A 22,996-nucleotide genomic window follows, 5' to 3' on the forward strand; every position below is an offset into this window, starting at 1 on the left:
GGTTTAAATGTAGAATATTTATAGATCTACTACTCAACAAAGAATCAGTCTGATCAAAAAATAGGAAAAGGCTTTGAATAGACATCTCTTCAAAGAAGATATATAAATATCCAACAAACATATCAAAAGATGATCAACATCACTAATCCTCTGGGAAATACAATCAAAATCATAATGAGATTATCATCTCACACCCATAAGGATCAGTACTGTCTAAAAAGCAGGAAGTAACAAGTGTTAAAATGTGGAGAAGTCAGAACCCTATTCAATTGGTGAGAATGTAAAATAGTTGTTTCTCAAAGAAGTAAAAATAAAATTACTACATGATCCAGCAATTCCAGTTCTAGGAACATATCCAAAAGAACTGAAAGCAGGATCTTGAAAAGATTTTTGAAGACTCATGTTCATAGAAATATTATTCACAATAGCCAAGAGGTAACACAACCCAAGTATCCATCAACAGGTAAACAAAATGTGGAATATACATACAATGGAATATTATTCAGCTTTAAAAGAGAAGGAAAATTTGACGTGTGCTATGTGGATAACTCTTAAGTACACTATACTAAGGGAAACAAACTAGTCACAAAAATACTATTATATGAGTTCACTTACATGTGGTACAGAGTGGTCAAATTCAGAGAAATAGTGTTAGTTATCAAGTCTGGGGGAAGGAGAAAATGGGAAGTTTTTGTTTAATGGATATAGTTTCAGTTTAGCAAGTGAAAAAATTCTGGAGACTAGTTGCACAACAATGTGCATATACTTAACACTGATGAACTACACACTTGAAGTGGTTAAGATAGTTTTTTTTATTGCCTTTATGTGCTCCTCCCTCTGACAGGCCTTAATGTACATCTGCTCTGTTGAGTCCACCTGTGCCAAAATGATTCTCCTTGCAGAGCATATTTTTTTGAGAATTATTAATTAATAAAGCTGCTCAGAGGCTAAGAAACCTGATTATGTAAATGAAATATCCTGAAAGCAGGTTATCATTTCTTCAAATTCACCACAGTTATGTCAAAGACACTGGATATTTAATAATATGTACAATTTTTTAAAGCATTAGTAGGGGGAAAATTATTTTTCCTATTACTAGTCTCAATCAACTAACTGGATGCTATCCTCTTAAATATGAGTAGACTTCTGGCTCTTGATTATCCTCTGTACACATATTAAGAAAGAAATCTTAATACATGTTTTCAGGAAAAAGTATTTATTTGACACCATTACAAAAATATTTAGGTACATAATTTTCACGTTTATGTCACCTGATTTACATAACTCAATCCTCAGTACCTTTTAAAAACACTAAATAAATCGGTCAATAGAATCTATATTGAAAAAATATTATGAAAGGCTAACATTTGTAGACAAAAATCAGTTGATCATCAGCATGAGAAAGAAAATATTTGTGAACAAAATAATTTCTAAAAACAGTTTTCTGAAACAATAAATCTAGCCAGTAGATTTCTTTTTAAAAAGTATTTTTAATTATAAACAAAGCTAAAAAACAAAACACACAAACAATAACATCAAAACAAACACCAAAGCATCCTGACACTAAGAACTGGAAGACGGGTTTAGAAAACAGAGGTAAGAGCGCCAGGGACGCACATACGCCAACAGCTCATGCCTGGGAGCAGAGGCAGCACAAAGTCAAGGGCATTCATTCTGAGAAGGGAAGGAAGACGGTCTGGCCCATAGAGTTAAGTGACAAACTGAGGAAGTTTTAACTGAATTACCATTATGAAATGTAATGATCTTCCTCTGATATAGAAAATAGCTTTCCTTTTTTGAAATTTACCATCATAATATGAAAGTAACTTTTGTTTTTTTAAAAAAACAGAATCACCTGCATCACACAATGGTTACAATTATATCAAGCAGCTATTTAAAAAAGAAAAGACAGTGAACAGAAACAGGTAACTAAACATTCCAAGGTCAGGAAATACATTGTCCAGGCCTCTTTCATTTAAGGAGCACAAATTAAGAACCTTGTTTTGCCTACAATCCCACCATGAAATAGGGACAGTAGCCACATTTTCTTTGTGCCTAATAGGTACTAGACATTGCATTAAGTTATTTCATATTTATTATCTCATTTATTATAAATATTTTTCCTCAGGGAGGGAAAAATCAATTACAGCCTTGTTCGTTAGGAGGAAACAGTACTACATAATTATGGGGAAGCAAGAACATTAGCAGCTGAGGAGGAAGAACCCAGGCTATGCACAGAATTCTCAAAGTTGTGTCTCTTATCTCAAACTTAGAAGACTGATTTGAGTTACAAAAGACCTCTCAGATTAAAAAGCTGCTTTCCTCTATGGGAAGGGCACCATAGTACAGTGAGTGACCTGGTAACTGTGCATGCAGCTCTAGTTTACAAATCATTGACTCCTTTTATCGGTTTCCCTTCTCAATTTGGGTCCAGGCCACCACCTTCAGCTAAAGAATTGTATACTCCTTAACAGCGAGACCCATGTCCTATTCATCCATTCCCCCACGCTTAGCAAAATGCTTGATATACAATAGCTGTTCATCAAATATTCACCCACTGAACAAGCCCATGATAAAAAAAAAAAAAAAGCAAAGGCAGGCCCAAAGCCCTAGGTACTCTTCCAAGCCAATCAAATGTGAAATTCCATTATTTGGGTGAAGAACCTACCTCAGCTTTATTGACTGAAAACTCCCATGGATTTCTGATATGATAGGATTACAGAAAATTTGCCAATGCATTTTTTTTAATCTAAATGCAAATTGGATGTTACAAACAACTAACTCATAGTTGACAGCCACATGCAGCAATTAAAATTAAGTGACATGGTAGCAATGTGCAGTCTAGACAACCAGGATTATTCTAATCTATGGCACATTTACTACAAGCAGACTGGCCAGAGGATTTCACCTTCATTAATTCAAGGAGAGGAGCCATTAGCTCCTTTCAGAATTCTCAAAATAGTTCATCTGTCTTAGTGGGCAAACTAAGGATTTAACTCTATACTGCCTCTTTTCCTTTCAGATGGGAGTTAATAGATCAAAGCATTTTTGCCCATCAACCTTGGAGCAAAATCCAGACATTCTGAGAGACACCAGATTATCGAGCAAATGTCTACACTGTATTATACCAGAAAACCACAAGCTCCAAAAAGTGGCCAGCCACTCTATTCAATCTCAAATTTATCAGGTCACTCTCTCTTTTCTTAAAATGGTGGCAATAGCTGAAGGAGGCCTCTCAGAATCAGAACACAGAGCAGAAGCTGTAAGGTGCTGTACCTGCTCCTGTCAGTCAGAACGTTCAACACAGACAGGGGCTCTGAGGTATAGTGCATTCCGTGAGCTCTACCTATTCATGATTTTCTTAAATTAACCTGGAAGAGAGACAGACTTCTAAGGGAACCTGATCCTCAAGAAGCAGTTCAATCCCTGGAGGAGTTCTAGTCTTGACATATCCAAAGGGCTTTCTAATAGTAAAGTTACCTCCTTCATGTGGCTGACAGAAGGAACAGAATTATTCAAATTATCTCTAGCTAAGCTATTGTATCCAAGCAAAACTAGGCAGTTACAGGCAACATTCATAGCCTAAACTACATATCAACTGAGATCAGCCTGGAGGTTGAATACGTGACAGAGGGTACCCTGTCACTCTCCCTAATTTGCAAAGTCCATTTCTTTCTGACACCAAATTAAGTCAAGCACTTGCCTCTTTGAAAGAATTCAAGCTAACTCAGTTGGCATCCCTGTTTCCTTAGGGAAAGGCAGTTAATCAAATGGAGCATGGTTCAATAGAAAAAATGTGGAGTTTGATTTATAAACAAGTCACCTATTTTCTCTGATTCCTGTTTGTCTAATTAGTAAAATAGAGATAAATAAGACACAATATTCTTGTACTAGAATTTTTTTAGTTCAGATGATCCTGGAAAAAAGTGAGCCTATGGTCTGGGTTCAATGAAATTTTACAAATAGAAAAAAATCAAAATTTTTCTAATTTCCTGTTGAGACACCAAAATACTAATAGTTTTAGGTCAACAGAGCCCAGTAGTTTCCAAATTCAATCGGAAACTAGTGTGTACAGTAGGGCAAAGGTACCAGCTTCTGGTACAGACTGTACAACCAGCCTGACAAACACACTCATCTCCAGTCAATGGATGTCTCTGAGCCAAGCCATGGAACTGTGTTTAACACTTCCCCAAGAGGCAATTCAGGCAATGTCCCTTCACAGGTCCTGCCCCAGGATGCAGCACTGGACTTGAGAGAAGCTGGCAAGCTCATTAAGTGAAGCAGCAGACAGAGCATCTAGGTGGGTATGTCCCAAGGAGAGGTACGTTCATGCCATTTAAAAAGGAAGGAACGCTGACACTGCCAAAGAAAGGTCCAGCCCTGACAATACAAAAATCCCAACCAGCTTTTCCTCTCAAATCAATCATTCACAAATGTGGGACCTCATCATACTGATCTGAGAAGTAAAAAGAGAAACCAAACCCAGAGGCAGCAGGCATAGGGAAAGAGGTGGTGATCACCTTGCCCGTCTGCCATCCTTGTAGACAAGGGGTCAGTCCTGAGCTGAGCTGGTTTACAAAATGCAGCTTTTCACCTCAATGTCACATTGCAGCATTTGGACTCACACTGTGTGGGATAGGTAGGGCAGGTGTTTTAACCCCATTTACACATCTGCAGTTTCTGAGAGCTGAAACAACTTACTCATAGTCCCAAAATCTTCCGAATGATCTAAAAACTAAATTCTCCATCTTACCCTTTAGTCACTATGGCAGGAAGGAGATCTTCCAATTACTTCCCCAAACGGTCTCGAGCACTTAACACAATGCCTGACACATACACTCAGTACATTGTAGTTGGATGAATGAATGAGTCAAACAGATGAGTAAAGAGTACAATGCCTACTTCCTCCATCCCTTCATTATCTCCACTCTACATAACAGAGAGGGAACAATATTTTAAAGGAATCACTCTGCTCATCCCATCAGTTCTCAGGAAAGTGAACATGGAAAGCAATACATTCCAAAACACCATGTATTTTTTTTAGTACCAAAGTTGCTATCTTTGGCAAATGTGATATTTATGAAGACAATGCAATCAATAAGAAAATTCAAAGAAATTTCAGATTGGCTGCATTTCTGGCAAAAGAAAGATCAAACTACTCCAGACACAGCAATGATTTGAATGATAAGGCTCCAGTAGGAGCACATTATATATGCAGCTCTCAGGGACCCCTGGATATCAAACTATGGAATAAAATATTTTCAAAACACTGATGTTTCACTGTCAGAACAGAAGAAAAATAAATTAAAAAGCCCAGTACATTTTCCAGTTTGATATAAATTAATTCAAACAATATATTTAAAATAGAGTCAATTATAAGTTTCTCTCATAAAATTTCAAAAGGCAGCAATCAATCCTTGGATTGTACAAGTGCAAAAGGAATGGCATTTTCTTGTAATCATCTTGGCATCTGCCAGAGTTCTGAGTTGATCAGAAACTTGGGCACATGCAGTTGGAGCAGTCCTCTGGTCACACTGCTCCTTTCCCCTTCATGTCCAGCTTGTTACTGGCCTCTGACTGTTTGCTCAGCTGCTCCTCAGTGAAAGTGATGTACGAGTACACCAGGCTCCCAGCAATACTGCAAAACAGAAAACCACCATGAGGCAAGGAGGAAGGGGAAAAAAGATGAAGGAAAGAATATTTATAACAGCAAAAAAAAAAAAAAAAGATAAAAAAATAAGTGTTCCATAGTGGGAAATTACATAAATTCATATAATCAAACACTATGCCATTAAAATTACCTAAAATAAAAACAGGCAATGACATCTTAAGTGAGAAAGAATTCTATAAAACATTGATCCTATTTTATTTCAATGAGCATGAAAAAATGCACAATCTGCATCAGAGCAGAAAGTCTGGAAGGAACACACCAAGAATAGTGGTTACATCTGGATGGTGAAATTAGAGTGATTTTTCTTTTTTTCCTGCTAAAACAAGTTCACAGTAGCAAACTTCTCACCTTAGCCCTCAGCCTGTGACAGTTCCTGGTACACTGGTCTGTCCATCAGAAGGGTTTACTCTTTGATTTATCTAACCTAGGGCCTTGCATATGCTAGGCAAATGCTCAATCACTGAGCTATACCCCCTGCTCCAGGTTCACTCTTTGAGGACAGTGATTATTTTAAATATTATATATTATAAATATTATTATTATTTATAATTTATTATTATAAATTTTCTGTGAGGACCTCAAATCCACTCAGGATCTATAACCTCCTATACCAATCACTAAGCTAAAAGCAAGCAGAAAGAGCCCAAAGATCAGCATTTCCAGCCTGCCCTGTCCTGCTCTTCAATGAGGGCTGTTACCCAGGGTTTTCTTGGATCTCCAGCCAGCTGGGTGTCTGGGCTGGGATCTGCTTTCAGATTTTTCTGCCATGGGTTTGGCCCTCATCTTCTGCCTGACCACAAGGCTCATAAACATGCTGCTGATTTGAAAATCATTCTCTTTTCCTCTGAGCTTTGACATCCCAGCCCCAGGCCAGCTACTCACAGTGAGAGAGCCTGTCTCCTGCTCCCACAGGAAGGAAATGAGGCACTGGCATTTTACTGCACAAGCTTACATAAAACTATCCATTCTCTGAAAAACGTCAACCAGTCATACACAAAATCTTCTCCAAGCCAACCTTCCCAATCAGTTTCTCACCTGAGCCTAACAGCACACAGTAATAAATCAAATTGTTACTATTAAAGTCTATTATGTGTCACACATTTTACATTCATTCCCTGCTGTTGCAATATTCCTCCAAGGTATAATATCCCTGCAAAGTACCTTTTATATAGACGAGGAAACTGAATCCTAGAGTCATAAGAAGCTTGCTCAGCCTCGCAAACCATCTAATGATGGACCAGAATAAAGCCCAGGTCAATCCTTCTCCACTGCAATCCTGCCTACTTGATGGCTCCTATCCATTGATACTGCACTTACTTGTTCTTAATTGTCCTCATCATCCTGTAAACTTCTCAAGGTCTTATTCCTTAAGCTCTACAGAATTTCTTACACAGGGCCTGGCACTTTGAAGTGACACAGTAAGTAACTGCTGAACTGAATGTCCTTTATCAGTCAAAAACTGGCCTGGTGGGCCCAATCCTGAGAGTGCCAGTGTTCACAGCGCTTCCTCTTTTCCTTCATATGGTAACTTTTTTCTCCATTTTATTGTGTCCAAATTTGATCTAATTCTTCTGGAAACCATTTGTTTTTCTAGTGTATCAAGTTGATGATTTGCCTGGCAGCTGGGCTGGGACTCAAGGAGATGGCTTACTGAAGTTTTTACCACTAAAGGTAAAAATTCTTGGAGGGCCATACTGGTATCCACACGACAGTCAATTCTCCTTTGCCTCCAAACAAAGAAGAAGGGCTGCTCCTTTATTCCTTCATTCCTTCCCACAGTAACCTAAAAATAATACTCTGTTATTTTTTCCTTTCAAGACAATCTTTGATGTTCATATTGAGCCCAATTCACCTGACTAGAAACACTGGGAAATACAGAGCAGAAGAAGACAAAAGAATGTCCTGAAATTTATTCCAGCCCAGTCCTATTCATGCTCCCAGACCCTATTCTAGTAGCACAGTCAGTGTAATGAGAAAAAAAACATGGACTCTAGGATTAGGTCTTAGTTCAAATCCTACTAGCTCTGGGACCCTGGAAAAATTAATCTGAGATTCCATTCCTGTATTAATCTAGTAAGAATGCTATTATCTATCTAGGCTAGTCTGAGGATTAAATAGGATTAAACCCATAAAGAATCTAAACCTACTTCTGACACAGTAAGCAATCAGGAAATAGCATCCTCTTTTTCTCCCACCTTCCCTGCCAGCCCTAACACAGACCAGAGAGGAAATGTATTGTTAACAAAAGATAGTCCATCCCAGCGGCTCCCATCGGCTCGGGAGGCAGAGGCAGGAATATCATGAGTTCCCTAGCCCCAGAAACTTAGCCAGGCACTTAGCAATTCAGTGAGATCCTGTCTTTAAATAAAATTTTAAAAAGTGCTGGGGATGTGGCTCAGAGGTTAAGCTTCCCTGGGTTCAATTCTCACTACCAAAACAAACAACCAAACAAACAAAAAGATAGTCCATTCAAGCTCTTATTAAACAAATAAATGGCCAGGGCATGTGGCTCTGTGGTAGAGTGTGTCTGGTACATGCAATGCCCTGATCTCCAGCACAGCAGGAGGTGTGTGTGTATAGTACAGGAAAGCACAACTATAAACTAAACTAGATGGCTTACAAAGAAATTTGCTTAGCATAATTCTAGAGGCTAGAAAAAACCAACATCAAGGCAAATTCTATATCTGGTGAGGACCATCTTCCTGGGTCAGATGGTGCCTTCTTACCTTGTCCTTGAATACGGGAAGTGGGGTGGGTCTTTAAGGAATCTCATTTAAGAGAGCTCCAACTCCATGACCCAATCACCCCAAGGCCTCACTCCTAATACCATCACCTTGAGATTTACAACTTAAACATGAATTTTGGAGGAACACAAACATTCAGTCCATATCAAGGAGACTTGGCAAGATGCAAAAGGAGAGTCACATTGTGCCATATAGTTATTCAAATAACCAGAGCAAAATCAAAGCACAGAACCTACTGGTCCTAACTCTGAAGATCAAAGAACAAAGAACAGTTGTCTATTCAATTTTCACAAATTCCAACTTGAGGCAACAACAATAGTTTTTTTTGTTTGTTTGTTTTGTTTTTTTTGTTTGTTTGTTTGTTTTAGTACCAGGAATTTAACCAAGGAGTGCTTAACCACTGAGCCACATCCCCAACTCTAATTTTTTTGGGACAGGGTCTCACTTAAGTTGCTGAAGCTGGCTTTGAACTTGCGATCCTACTGTCTCTGCCTCCCAAAAGCACTGGGATTACAGGTGTGTGCCGCTATGCCCGCAACAAAAGATTTCTTATTTCATCTTTATTCCTGACTTGATTATTACCAAATATTTACATTTACAGAAACAGAAATTCATGAATCACTTGAAGAGGACTAAATACTCATCAATAAGTATATTATGTGTCAAGCAGCAATGAATTAATATTTTGCAACGGAATTTTAAATTGCTCTCCAGTAGCATTGGGGAGAAAGAGATGGAAGAAGAGGCAAAAGAAGATAGGGAAAAACCTAGATATTAGGTAGGGTAGGAACCTGTATCTGAATCGCTACCAAAGTCTACATCACAATCTTCTACTATTGCCAATTCATTTTCTATTGGCTCCTTAAATGTTCACTTCAGTGTTGAGAACTACCAGTAGAATTTATATGTTAGACCTTTTTAAATATTCATTAAATTTAAAAAACCTCAGAACTGATCAACAAGATTTAAAAAAAAATGCATGTTAAAAATAAGGTACAATCACTACAAATCTTTTTTGAAATCCAAGCCATTTTCCACCTGCATAATATTCAAACCACAGACCTACCAAGCTGCTGTGGCAGAAACAGCTGGGAGATGCTTGGAAGAAAAAAGACAAAGCTACAATTTCCTATAATCAGGGGTCTAGTCAGAACATTGTGAGTCTGACTGCGTAGTGCCGAGTTGGCTTTATCTGCTCTGAATCTATTAAATATGATGATTCTACATCATTTATTCTAATCTACTTCTGATCTTTCAAAGCAATGCAAATAGCCTACCTCTTCTAGACTGAGTCATGAAAATACTATCTTTCAATAGTTAAGATGTCTGTTATACAAATAATGTATAGTAAAAATGTCTTCAATGGACCGACCCCATAGCCAGATAACAAGACTCCTGAAGTCCAAGCTTGTCTTCATCTCATCTTAACCACTAACATGCTTGTTAATCTGTCAAGGCAGATGGCTCTGCCTCCTAGATTAAGCCTTGCCTTCTGCGTATAAAACATGCCAAGCCACATCAAAACCTAGGGACCAAGAGGTTCGATTCCTGCTATTTCTAAGAAACACAATTTCTGCCATATAAATGAAACTGGGTGTCTAGAAATCACCTTCCTACAGTGACCAGGGATCCCATCTCAATGTCCATACAGCACTGTGAGGAGCCCCTTCCTATCTTCCTTCTCATCAGCTAAACAAAGCAGAGCTGCATTGTTGCACTCTTCTATCACCATTCAGAGCTTTCAAAACTGAACAGAAACAGAAGAGACACAAAAGTTGAGTAAAAAGCATCTAACTATGGACTCTGCTGCTATAAAGCTGTAACATTCTGCAAATTATTTAACTCCTCAGAGCCTTACTTCCTTCATCTGTGAAATGAAGATTATAATAAAACTCTTGTAGGCCGGGTACAGTGAGCATGCCTGTAATCCCAGCAGCTCAGGAGACTGAAGGCAGGAGAATTCAAAGCCAGCCTCAGCAACTTGGCGAGGCCCTAAGCAACTTGGCGAGAACAAAAATAAAAAATAAAAGGGGCTGGAGATGCAAGTCAGTGTTTAAGTGCCTCTGGGGTCAATCCCTAGTACCAAAAAATAAATAAATAAATAAAAATAAAAAACATCCTTGCAGGACTAACATCAAATTGTTAATATAATTATTAATAGAATTAGTATTTTACTTACTATATAATATGCAATTAATCAGCTAATACATAACTAATGCATTAAATTTTACACTTAAATTATATATGGGACAATAAATCATTTCAAAAGGCATCCAGTAGCCATCCAACAGGGGTAAAAGTCAAATGCTAGGCCTGGTGCAGTGGCGCACACCTTTTAATCCCAGCGGCTTGGGAGGCTGAGGCAGGAAGATTGCAAGTTTAAAGACTGCCTCAGCAACAGTGAGGCGCTAAGCAACTCAGTGAGACCCTGTCTCTAAATAAAATACAAAATAGGGGTATGGATGTGGTCAAGTGCCCCTGAGTTCAATACCCGGTTCCCACCCCCCATACAAAAAATGTCAAATGCTAAGATATCAGGGGCCAACACTACCAAAGATCAAAAAGAAGATAGAAGTTCTGATATCCGCTGCTTCTCTGTACAGCTTGGCACTCACCCACTCACAACATCAGGGAGGAGTCCCAAGTATAACAGGGCCTTCCTGTTTTGGGTCATCCTGACAAGGCCTTAACTGTACTACAAACAGCCAAGCCTCAATCAACTATTATCCACAGTTTATTATTAATAACTCTCAGAATGTCTTCCTATTTAGGAGCTCATTCTTCCTCTTAGGAGACATTTGTGGTCTCTCATACTTGGGTGCCAATCTACTTTTACAAAATTACCTTTTGGAAATCAGTCTCAGTCAAGCCACACTGGTATGCCTACTGCCCACCCTACCCCACACCTGCTTTTCCAGCTCCATGCTTTTTTTTTTGTTCAGCCAGTATTTAAGAAATGGAATACCCATCCTTCTCTTTCCATATCTCTTAATCCTGCCTTCTCATCAAATATCCTTTCTTCTATGACATTTTCCAAGCAGCTTCGTATGATTTTATTTTCTGAGACCACACAATCTGTATTACTGATGCCAGCTATTCTGTGACATTTAATGTGATGATAGTTATGAAAGCTCTTTGGAGAGATTGTACAAAAAGTGGTTACTGCTGTCAATGCCACGTAAGTGCTTAATGTTACCATAAATGCAGTATGATCCCTATATAAATGAAAGTTATTGCCAGTTAACATAATTATTCCACATTTCTCCTACTCCTTCAGGGTAATCTCAACATAGTGGCTAAAACTAAGTCAGATCATATCAGTTGTTCAAACTTCTCCAACATCTATCTATCAAAAATCATTTTGTAATGACTAAAAAGGTCCACCCTAACCTACTAGTCTAACTCATGGTTCTCATGGTCCCATCTCCTTTTACTCATTCCACGCCAGCCACATTTGTCTCCTTGTTTCTAGAACATTCCAGGCACATTCCCACTTCAGGGTCTTTTCACTTACTCTTCCATCCAGAATCAGCATGGTTCATTACCTCAATTCCTTTAGGTCTTTACATGAAATCTAGTTTTCTCAGTAGGTGCTCCCCACTCCCAAAAATGTCCTTAACCCACTTCCTCCCTTTATTTTTCTTTATTATTATTTATCTCCAACTAACCAAGCATATATTTCACTCATTTATCTTTATTTTGTCTCCACCTTTAGAAGGAAAACTCTATGAGGGCAAAAATTTTAATTTGTTTTTAGTGTAGCGCTATTCTCATTTCCTAAAAGAATGTCTGGTTGTGTGGGAGGCATCTACCAAGCATGTGCTGATAAACAGTGGGTTCCTTGGAAGATTACAAACTCCCAAAACGAAATTCATCTTTGGTTTTGCCATGCACTAAGCAATCACTTCCTTTAACATATGTACAGAATGGGTTCACAGCTGAATTTTACCCTGCCTGCCAAGGGAGAGAGAAAAGAGCAGTAGTAAGGCAGGAGGTAAGCAAGACTTCAGAAATGTCTGAAATCCAGAGGAGCCGTTATAAACCCTCATCTTGTGTCCCCTCTGCTTCTTACTATAGTAGCTCCATGACCTCAGGGAAGTTATTACACCTCTCTGAGCCCCAGTTTCATTCTGATGTGAAGTAGGGGATAAGATCATGAAATGAAAAGGGGGCTGTCATATATAAGGTGCTCAACAAACAGTAATAACTCCCTGTTGTCTTCCCAGATGCCTAGTAATATCATTTCTATATTAAAATAACTGTTGATCTTTGCACAGACTTTAAAAATAAAAGTGCTTTCATTACAGAAGTCTGGCCAGAATAGGAACCATTCCATCTGCCTAGGAGTTTTTGAAGTTTGCCCAGGAATAAATTTTTTAAAAGCCAAAAAGATTTGCAAACCCTGTTGTGATGTTTCACAGCCCTTGACAAGGATATTATTTTCTTTATTAACTGGTAAGAGTCGGGCAAATGCTCTCTTTCAGATCAGAACTCTATTAAGGTTCCATGTGTATACACAAGTTCGTGGAAGACTGCACTACAGAAAAGTCAAGGAAAAAAATGAGTCTGAATACTTGTTTCCTATCAATTCCTTCTGTTTGGGTGTTTTGGAAGAAGTTTTCTTAGACTTTCAGGAACAGTCCTTTTTTTGCTCTTTCGACATCTTGAGACAAAAGTATTTCCATTATTTTCTTCCTTGCTTCTGTGTTCTTCTTTCTTTACTCTTAAAAACCCATAAATATGGGTGAAAGACCCCCATCAGAACTACAAGAATACATGCTATGTGTTTTCCACATGTAGACAAACTTCCTTCAAATTCTTGAATCTCTTGCAAAAGAACCTCAGACCTCCTGACCACCTAACACACCTCCCTCAGAATATCCTGGGGACTCACTCAAAGAAGCTGAGTGGCAGAACTAAGAAAGACAAGCCTAGCTCAAGCCCCACATTTTAGAGATGGGAAAACTGACATCATGAAAACTGAATCATAGATAGGTAGTGGCAGTATGAGCAACAAAACACAAGATTTTTTTTTTTTTTTTTGCTACATTTCAGTTCAACTCTATTCTGTTATGAACTTTAACATTAACTAAGGAGTTAGCTTTCCTCCCTATCACCTACTCAAAAGTACAAGGTCTTCCAGTGAGAAGACTGGTAAGTGTTACATCAGCAGCAACTAACTGATGACACAAAACAAATCCTTTTCTATTTCCAAATGAGCAAGCCACTGAGGAAAGAAGAACTTATGAAGAAGCTCTTCAGGAGAAGGCTGAAACCAGAACAGACTATAAGGATGGAATTATTCAAGAAGAAAAGTAGCCTAGCACTAAGAAGCCACACAGACTTCTAAAGAAACAGGCAAAAGAGTCCAAAATGAGAACGCTAAACTCAGTAGCTAGACCAAAGTCCTGGGAAGCAACTCTACAGCTGTATTCTGAGCTGCACTAGGTCCCATCCAGAGACTGTGGAGACAGTAAATTGGTTTTTGTTACACAAAAGGTACCTGGTTTAAGAGCACATAACTAATGTGGTTCACATTATGAAGGGATATGAAAATAATATTAATTCATTCATCTATCTACTATTTACTAACAATATTGAGGTTAACAATGAAGACTCAGAAGACTCATGGACAAATCTCTTAACAGCTGGGTAATATAGGGTAAATTTCCTAGTTTCTCTGTGAAACGGAAGTTACAGTACCTATCTCACAAGGCCACTGACAAATTGGGACTTTATCTAAATTCTGTAATTTTGTTTGTCAAAAAAGACTGTTAATGAAAAGCCCCAAACTGGTAAAAAAATCTTTGCAAGTCATATATTTGATAAAGGATTTGTAACTACAATATACATAGAACTCTAAAAACTTAAGAAGAAAAAATATATACCAAATTTTGGAAATGGGGAAAATATCATTTTACCAAAGAATATATACAGACTGCAAATTAGCACATGAAATGATACTCAGCAACATCAGTCATTAGGGAAATAATTAAAATCATAAAGAGATACCCTTACAGGCCTATTATAATTGTTAAAATTAAAAAAAAACTGAACAACAACAACAACAAACCCCTGCGTATAATCTCAAAGGTCAAGAAAGACATGGAGCAGCTGGGACTCTAATACATTGCTGGAGGCTGTGCAAAATGGCCCTGCCACTTGGAAAACAGTTTGGGAATTTCTTATAAAGTTAGACATATTTACCTGAAATACGTTTAAAAATTCAACCCTGAAATTTTGCTCCTAAGCATTTATCCCATTAAAATTAAAACTTATATACACACTTTTCTAAGTAAATGTCTATAGCAACTAACATATAATAGCTAAAAACTGCAAACAGCCCAATGTCTTTCAAATGTTGGAAGGATAAAGTGGAATTTCCATTCAATAGGACAGTACTCAGCAATAAAAATGATACATGCAAAAACATAGATGGAGGGCTGGAGCAGTAGCTCAGTGGTACAGCGCTTGGCTCACACGTTTGAGACCCTGGGTTCTATCCTCAGCACCACATAAAAATAAATAAATAAAAATAAAGTTATTGTGCCCATCTACAACTTAAAAAGAAAAAAAAAAAGGAAACTTGTGTGCAGTACACTAGCTAAAAGAGCAATACATGTGAAAGAGCAGCTCAGGAGTTCAAAAGCCAGCCTCAGCAAAAGCTAGGCTCTAAGCAATTCAGTGTGACCATGTCTCTAAATAAAAACAAAAAACAGGACTGAGGATGTGGCTCAGTAGCCAAACATCCCTGAGTTCAATCTCCGGTATTTAAAATTAAAAAAAAAAAAAAGCTACAAACATATCATTTACATAACATTGTGGAAACCATACAGACAGAAAACACCTTCACTGGGATCTCAGGGGAGTGGGAGGGGCTAAATGAAAAAGGGCAAGAGAGATTTTGGAGGGCAATAGATTGTTTTGTTTCTTGATTGTGGTAGTGGTTATAGGAGTGTATACATTTGTCAAAACCCAGTACAGTACACTTTTGCTATATTTAATCATACATTATAATTTTTTAATGGCAGAAAAAGAATCATAAGAAAAGGTGAGTTCCAGACAATCTAAGAATGCGAAGCTGTGAGGATGATAATGTTCTCTGGAAAGGCAGTATTATTCAAGCCTAAGTCACAGGCAGTGGCCCAGACTTGGATGGAAGTACAGAAACATGTTCCCTCTTCATTCTACTCATTCCCCATCCTCTCTGCATTTTTTTTTTTTTTTTTTTTTGGAGGCTTGGCAGAGCCCTCAGGATTCTGTCACTTGGAAAAAGGACTTTAGGAGAATTGGAAACAGGAATCTCAATATAGCTCAGATCAGGAAAAAAAAAAAAAAAAAACAAAACACCACCACCACTACCCATAACAAAAACCCTCCCTAAATCACAGAATCAACATTGGATTAAGCCTGAAAAGATACTAAGCCTCCTATCTCTAGCACCTGAATCATACCAGAGAGGGCTCTTCAAAAACTTTTCTTAAAACAGCAAAAATACTAGGAAGGGTGCAGGGGAGCAAGATATGTCCAAGTGTAATCATAGGTTATTTTAAGAATACAGTTCTATTAGTGATTTTCTTCAAAGCACAGTCTGTCAATATTAACTGACATCATTTTCAAACAAAGTGAAATCTAATAAATAGCTCCTGTAAATATGGGATTTGTTTGTTTATTTTGGGCACTTTAGATTGAGCCCTGGGGCACTTAACCACTGAACCACATCCACAGCCCCTTTTTTGGGGGGTGAGAGGGACAGGGTCTCACTAAATTACAGAGGCTGGCTTTGAACTTGCAATTCTCCTGTCTCGGCCTCCTGAGTTGTTGAGATTACAAGTGTGCCCCACTATGCATGGCTGTTAAGTTTGGTTTATATATTAAATATGAAAAAAGTACCTACAATCTCTGATTCTGCTTACTGACTAGTGGAAGAAAACTAAAAGAAAGGTAAGCAATGAAGTCATAATTTGCATTTTGAAGAGAAAAAGTGGGGATATATTAGATAATATACTTTCCTTGCCAAAAGCTAATGAACACATTATAATGGAAATATTTAAATAGGAGTCAGGATACCTAAATTAAAATCCCAACTCTGCAAAGAATTTGAGTGCTAATTGGCTGAATAAAGCATATTATATATCTCCCTAGCCTTGTAATAAAATGGGGACTAAAGAGAGATATGGAACTTTAAAATTTATTACAAATGAAATGTGAAAGCAATTAGAAATTACTAAAAATGTCAAGAATACCATTGACATCATTGTCATATAGTCTAATAAAATGGTACCACTTAAAAAACTTGAACCAAGACTATATAATTAACCAGAACTACCTGTTACAATAACTCCACTAGAACAATTTTCAAGATGTTCCTTTTGATACGTATTAGAAGATTCATGTTATAATATTTCAACACATTCAGATACCTAGGAGGTTTTCTTTAAATAACCTGAAATGTGAAAAAAGATAACCTAACTTTTATTTATTTACTTCTTTATTTTATAGCTTTATTGAGATATGATTAATACATTAAAAAACTATATATTATTTATTTATTTAATAGTTTTACTGAGGTGTGAGTGATACGTAAACGCCTACATCTTTCAATTATTTATTTTGTAGCTTTATATATATAAAACCTACATACATTTAATGAATACAAATTTATGATATACATACACCTCTGATACTATCACCAAAATCAAGGTAGTGAACTTCTCCATCAGTTCTAAAAGTGCCCTGTGTGCCTTTGCCTTTTATTTTCTTTTTGTAGTAAGAATACTGAACATGAGATCTTCCCTCTTAATACAATTTTAAGTGTCCAACACTACATTAATATAGGTGCTACAATGTCAATACATATCTATGATTTATATATTGTGATAACTTCATACCCACTGAACATCTCCTCCTCTTTCTCCCTCCTCCCATTTCCTGACAACCATCATCCTATTTTCTGTTTCTGTAAAAACAGTCAAACAAGTGGAGTCATGCATTATTTGTCCTTCCATGACTGACTTATTTCACTGAGCATGATGTCTTTCAGGTCCATCCAGGATAATGGAAATGATAGGATTTTCTTGGTTTAAGGCTGAATACTATTTCATTTCACATTTTTAAAATCTATGTATCAGTGAAAATTTGGGTTGTTTCCATATCTTAGCTACTATGAATAATGCTGGAATGAACACGAGTACAGATTTTTCTATGAGATCCTGATTTCAATTCTTGTGGATGTATGCCCAGGAGTGGAAGTGCTAGGTCATATGGCATTTCTACTTTTAATGTTTTGAGGATCCTCCATACTGTTTTCCATGGCAACTGAACATTTCCACCCATATTCTGTGGATTCCAATTTCTCCACACCACTGCTAACACTAGTCTTTTGTTTTTTGATAGTAGCCATTCTTAAAGGTATGAGATGGTACTACACTGTAGTTTTGATCTGTGTTTCTCTGATATTGGTGATGTTAAGCACTTTTTCCTATACCTGCCAGTCATTTGTATGTCTTCTTTGAAGAATGTCTTTGCCCAATTTTTAATCAGGTTATGTTTTTGCTATTGAGTTATGTGAATTTCTTAAGTATTTTGGAAATTAACCCTTTATCAGCTACATGGTTTGCTAAGTCTTTTGTCCCATTCTGTGGGTAGCTTTATCCCTCTGCTGTCTCCTTTACTGTGCCAAAGCTTTTTCATTTAACGTAGTCCCAATTATCTATTTTTGCCTGTGCTTTTAATGCCAGATCCATGAACTCAAGACCAAGGTCATGAAGTACTGTCCTTATTCTCTTAGGGATTTTACAGTTCCAGGTCTTATGCTTAAGTCTTTAAACCAATTTGAGTTGATTTCTGTATACAGTGTAAGATAAGAGAGTGATTTCATTATTTTGCATGTGGATATCCAATTTTGCCAACACCATTTATTGAAAACATTATCCTCCCCCCACTGTATGCTCTTGGCATCTTTGTCAAAAATCAATTGATCACAAATATGTGGGTTAATTTCTGGGTTCTCTATTTTGTTCGCCCAGAAGGCTTTATGCCAGAACTCTATTTATTAAATTACTTCAGCTTAGTAATAAATTCTGAAATCAGGAAATGTGGTACCTCTATCTTATTCTTTCTCAAGACAGCTTTGGCTGTTCTTGGGTCTTTTGATACTCTGTATGAATTTTAGGACTTTTTTCTATTCTGTAAGAAATGCCATTTGGATTTGATGGGAATAGCACCTAAATCTGTGCACTGCTTTGAGTAGTATGGGCATTTTAACAATATTAAGTCTTGAAGAAAGAATATACAATATCTTTCCAATAGCGCATGGAGGGGTTGGGGGGGGTCTTTGATTTTTTTTATCAATGTACCATAGTTTTCAGTGTGTAATAAATATTTTGCTTTCTTGGTTAAATTTATTTATAAATATTTTATTCTTGATGCTATTTTAAATAAAATTGTTTTCTTAATTTCTTTTTCAGATGGTTTAATATATAGAAATACAATAGTTTTTTGTGTATTGATACCTAACCTTTCTATCTTACAGGAGATTTGAGTGGCAGAGATCTGAAACAGAAGTTCTTACTTCATTTTGGCCATTATATCATTTATTTCAAGGAAGACAAAAAGAAAACCAACTCATCCCTGAGTTGGGTCTATATTTGTGTCACATGATCCTTTAATTCAGATTTTTAAAAATGAAATTCAGGGCACACTCAGAACAGATTCTCCATTTTACCCCATCCTGACCCTTCCTCATATATATTCATGAAATACTAAGACCGATATTAAGGAGTGAATGGGTACTTTACATTTATCATTGTTTCACTCTAAAGAAATAGTTATTTTCATTCCCAACACATAATAAAACAAACTCAGAAGGGATAAACAATTTGCTCAAAGTCACAAAGAAGGTAAGCATCAATGCAACTCCAATCAAGGTCTCAAACTCAACATCTTAAAATATTCATTCTTCAGTTATCTATATACTATACCAATCCTCCTACCAACCCCTGATCCTTCAAATAACAAATGATTTTTCCTCTAAAAGACAGACAACAACAGTGGCAAATACATTTCAGGGAAAGGCTAAAAATGATTTATTAACCTGTTAGTAATATTAGTGTTAATTTTGATTCATCAGGAAGATAGAATAGTTATTATCATTGGTTTACATTTTAAGAACTAAAAGATAAGAGAAGTTAAACAATTTGCTGCATGTTAAAAAGATATTACCCATACTACTAGAGATCCTTACAGTTCCCAAAGTGCTTATTTACCAATCCATACAGAATTCAGAAAGCAATTATTCATTAAGCAACTATCAGGACTCATCCTAGAAGCTTGAAAAACATCAGTGAACAATAAAAGCAGAGATTTCTATCCTCATGGAACTTACATTCTAGCAGGGGAGACAGAAATAGTTAATACAAGTAAGCAAATTATACATGATATTAGATGGTGATGCTCTGGAAAAGATAAGTAGAAGAGGCAGGGTAAAAGGATGTTAAAACAAAGAAAGGAGTGTTAAAAGAAAGAACATTGCGCTTTAAAATAAGGTGGTCAGTGTGGATTTACTTGAGAAGGTAACATTTGGGCAAAAATTTACAGACATAAAGGAATAAGGCATGCAAATGTTCCAGGCAGAAGAAAAATCTAGTCCAGCAGCCATAAAGAGAGAGCATGCTCAACATTCTAGAGAACAACAAGAGGTTTAAGTGGATGAAGTGGAGTAAGAGAGAAGGTAAGAGCTCAAGTTAGAGAGGTAAAGAGGGGATAGATCTTACAGGATCTAGTAAGGACTTAGAAAGCTAAGGTAGTTATTGGGAGAATTGAAAGAATGATCTAATTACCTTTGATAAGCCTACACTGACTATTCTGTTGAGAATTGACTGGGAAGAGGAAGGTTCATGAGTCAAACCAGGCATACAAGTATTTAACACTAGGGTAAAAATCTAGACCAGAGATGCTGAGGTTAAATGATGATGAAAGTAAGGCAGAAGGTGAGAAGTGATCCTTTGCTGGATATTTTCTGAAGATAAAGCCAACAAAATTTGCTAACAGACTGGACATTGGATACAAGATAGGAAAGTCAAGGCTAACTCCAAAGTTTTTGAATTGAGCATCTAGAAGGATAGCATCTCCAACAACCAAGATGATAGAGACAGTGGGTGGAGGAAAAGTGGAGGAAATAAAAGGAGCTCAGTTTTGGACAGGTCAGCTAGATATGTCAAGTAGGCTGTTAAACAAATTTAATTTTAGAACAGGGGTCTGTCCCAAATATAAACGTGATAATTTTTAGGCATATAACTACATTTAAAACTGTGAAATTCAAATTGCCAAAACTAGAAATGATTTTTCATAAATACCTGAACTGATAAAGATTAAGTAAGATCTAAAGAAAGTTACTGATATATACAAATCAATTGTAACAGGGCTGGTATTCTTTTTTTTTTTAGTTACAGATGGACACAATATCTTTATATATTTATATGTGGTGCTGAGGATCGAATCCAGTGCCTCACACGTGCAAGGCAAATCTCTACCACTGATCCACAACCCTAGCCCAAGAGGTGGAATTCTTTAGCTCTTAATTTTTGAGAATGCTTCACTGCCAGCTAGTATAATTAAACAACTGTCCTTTGAAAGCTAAATAAAGGGAGTTTACCTACCAGAAAAGATTTCCTAAATACTGTGCACAGAATATGGAATTATTTTCTCCCTTTTCCTCAAAAAGCATTATGTAGAGACATTAAATATTTAGCACAATGTAAGCATTCCATAAATATTATTTAATAAGTAAATAAATTTGCCATTAAATAACACAAGCTTACTGTGACATTATTTTGAGTATCTAAACCTTATTTGTCAATGAGGTTATATTTAATTAAACATTTTTACTTACCTGATATTTAAGCCAATGAAATTTGTCCATGTGAAAATATAATCTCCACCAAAGACCATTCCAATGTAAGTTATTAATATATTCTAAAAAGAAAAAAAGTGATATATTGTTACATAGGTTTAACCAAGTTTTTTAAATGTACATATAAACTCATCCATGCTGTGACCTTAAATACCCTTAAAATACAAAAACAAACAAACAGTAACAACATAAACCCATTAACCCTAAAGTGAGTGTAGTATGAACAAGGACACCAGTAAGAAGTCAATGACATTAGCCTGTTCCCAAATTATTTCTCCAGAAGTAAATGCTTGTAGATCATTAACAAGATTATCAAACTTTCCCTGCCTTGTGGGATGGCTGACAGATGGCTTTTTACTCTGACTGGCTGACAGATGGCTTTTTACTCTGATTGGGATAACTACTGATTATGAGAGAAAGAATAAAGAATGAAAGAATGCTAACATGCAAACATCTTTCCTCTTCTTTTAAAAAGGAAAAAGGGGATGATGGGAACTTTGCCAACATGAAGACTATTATTAGAGAAATTTTCCTTGCTATCTTCAATAACACATGGGAAGTCATTTTGAAGTATTATATCTAAAATCACTTCTGACACTCCTAGGTATAAACATCCAGCTCTCTTTAATTATCTTCAGATTAAAAAAGCAGAAAACAACTTTCTAAAGTTTAAACTATCATTCAATTCCTTTCAAATATTCCTTCTTTTATATTCATAAGTTACTGCTTCCCTCTCTTTTGAAACTACCATAAATTGTCAATGTAGCAACATTCCTGGATCAGGCAGAAAGGCCAGGACTTGGTTATAGCTTGGTGGTAGACTGCTTGCCTAGCTAAGGCAATTGGTGCAATCTTCAGTAGTGAAAAAAACAAAAACTAAAAACAAAACTTCAAAATAACTTTCATAAGAGTGCTCTTTCAGAGAGCATTCAAAATTACACCAGCTTCTTCTAGGTCTAAGGACAGTGACAGCAAGTTACCTTACAGCAGGGGTTTTTTTCCTTGTATTTGTAGATAGACATCAGGACTTTATTTTATTTGTTTATTTTTATGTGTGCTAAGGATTAAACCCGGTGCATCAGACCAAGCGCTATGCCACTGATCTACAGCCCCAGCCCTAGAGCAGATTTTCTTACTGAAGGATAAAATATATGTATTTTGTAATAGTAAACAAGGCCAATAGGTATGCCGGAAAAGTAAATAACAGGACCTCTTTGAATACAAAGATCCACGGAGAAAGTGAATTAATTTGCATAAACTGTCCAGGAAACTTCAGAAAGGAGGGGGGCCTACCGAGAGCACAACTTGCTGCTCAAAATCAGAAAAGTTGTAGGTATATATTAGGGTATCTTAAGCAACATTTGCTATCAGGAGGACACCAACCTCTCCCAGACAGAATGTTACAGGAAGCACAGAAGAGTATACTGTGAGCTCAAAACTAAGACTGTAATTCTCCAACTTTAGTGTATCTGAGAATTACCTGGAAACCTTGTTAAAAATGAAGATTTCCAGGTTATACTCTACAGATTGTGATTTAGTTTATCTGGAGTAGGCCTGGGGATTCCTTTTTTAACCAGAAATACTAAGTGATTTTCCTATCACACCTCACCAAAGAGAAATGAGGAATCTGACAGAGGGTTTGTGAAGTTGGGATCCTTAAGAACAGAA

The 22,996-nt window shown here is 36.8% G+C and overlaps 1 protein-coding gene across 1 annotated transcript in view; it reads right to left on the reverse strand.

The window, feature by feature from the left end:
- Positions 1–1,199: 1,199 nt before the first annotated feature.
- Slc35d1 (solute carrier family 35 member D1) overlaps positions 1,200–22,996 on the reverse strand; it is a 45,000-nt gene continuing 23,203 nt past the window's right edge. The window contains exons 11-12 of the mRNA XM_027949564.3: positions 21,308–21,390; positions 1,200–5,638 (exon numbers count right to left, since the gene is read on the reverse strand). Of these exons, the coding sequence (XP_027805365.1) occupies positions 5,530–5,638; positions 21,308–21,390 (192 nt within the window). The 3' untranslated portion in view covers positions 1,200–5,529. The remainder of the gene's footprint in view (positions 5,639–21,307; positions 21,391–22,996) is intronic.

Source organism: Marmota flaviventris, chromosome 10 (assembly GCF_047511675.1).
Source record: "Marmota flaviventris isolate mMarFla1 chromosome 10, mMarFla1.hap1, whole genome shotgun sequence".
NCBI lineage: Eukaryota > Metazoa > Chordata > Mammalia > Rodentia > Sciuridae > Marmota > Marmota flaviventris.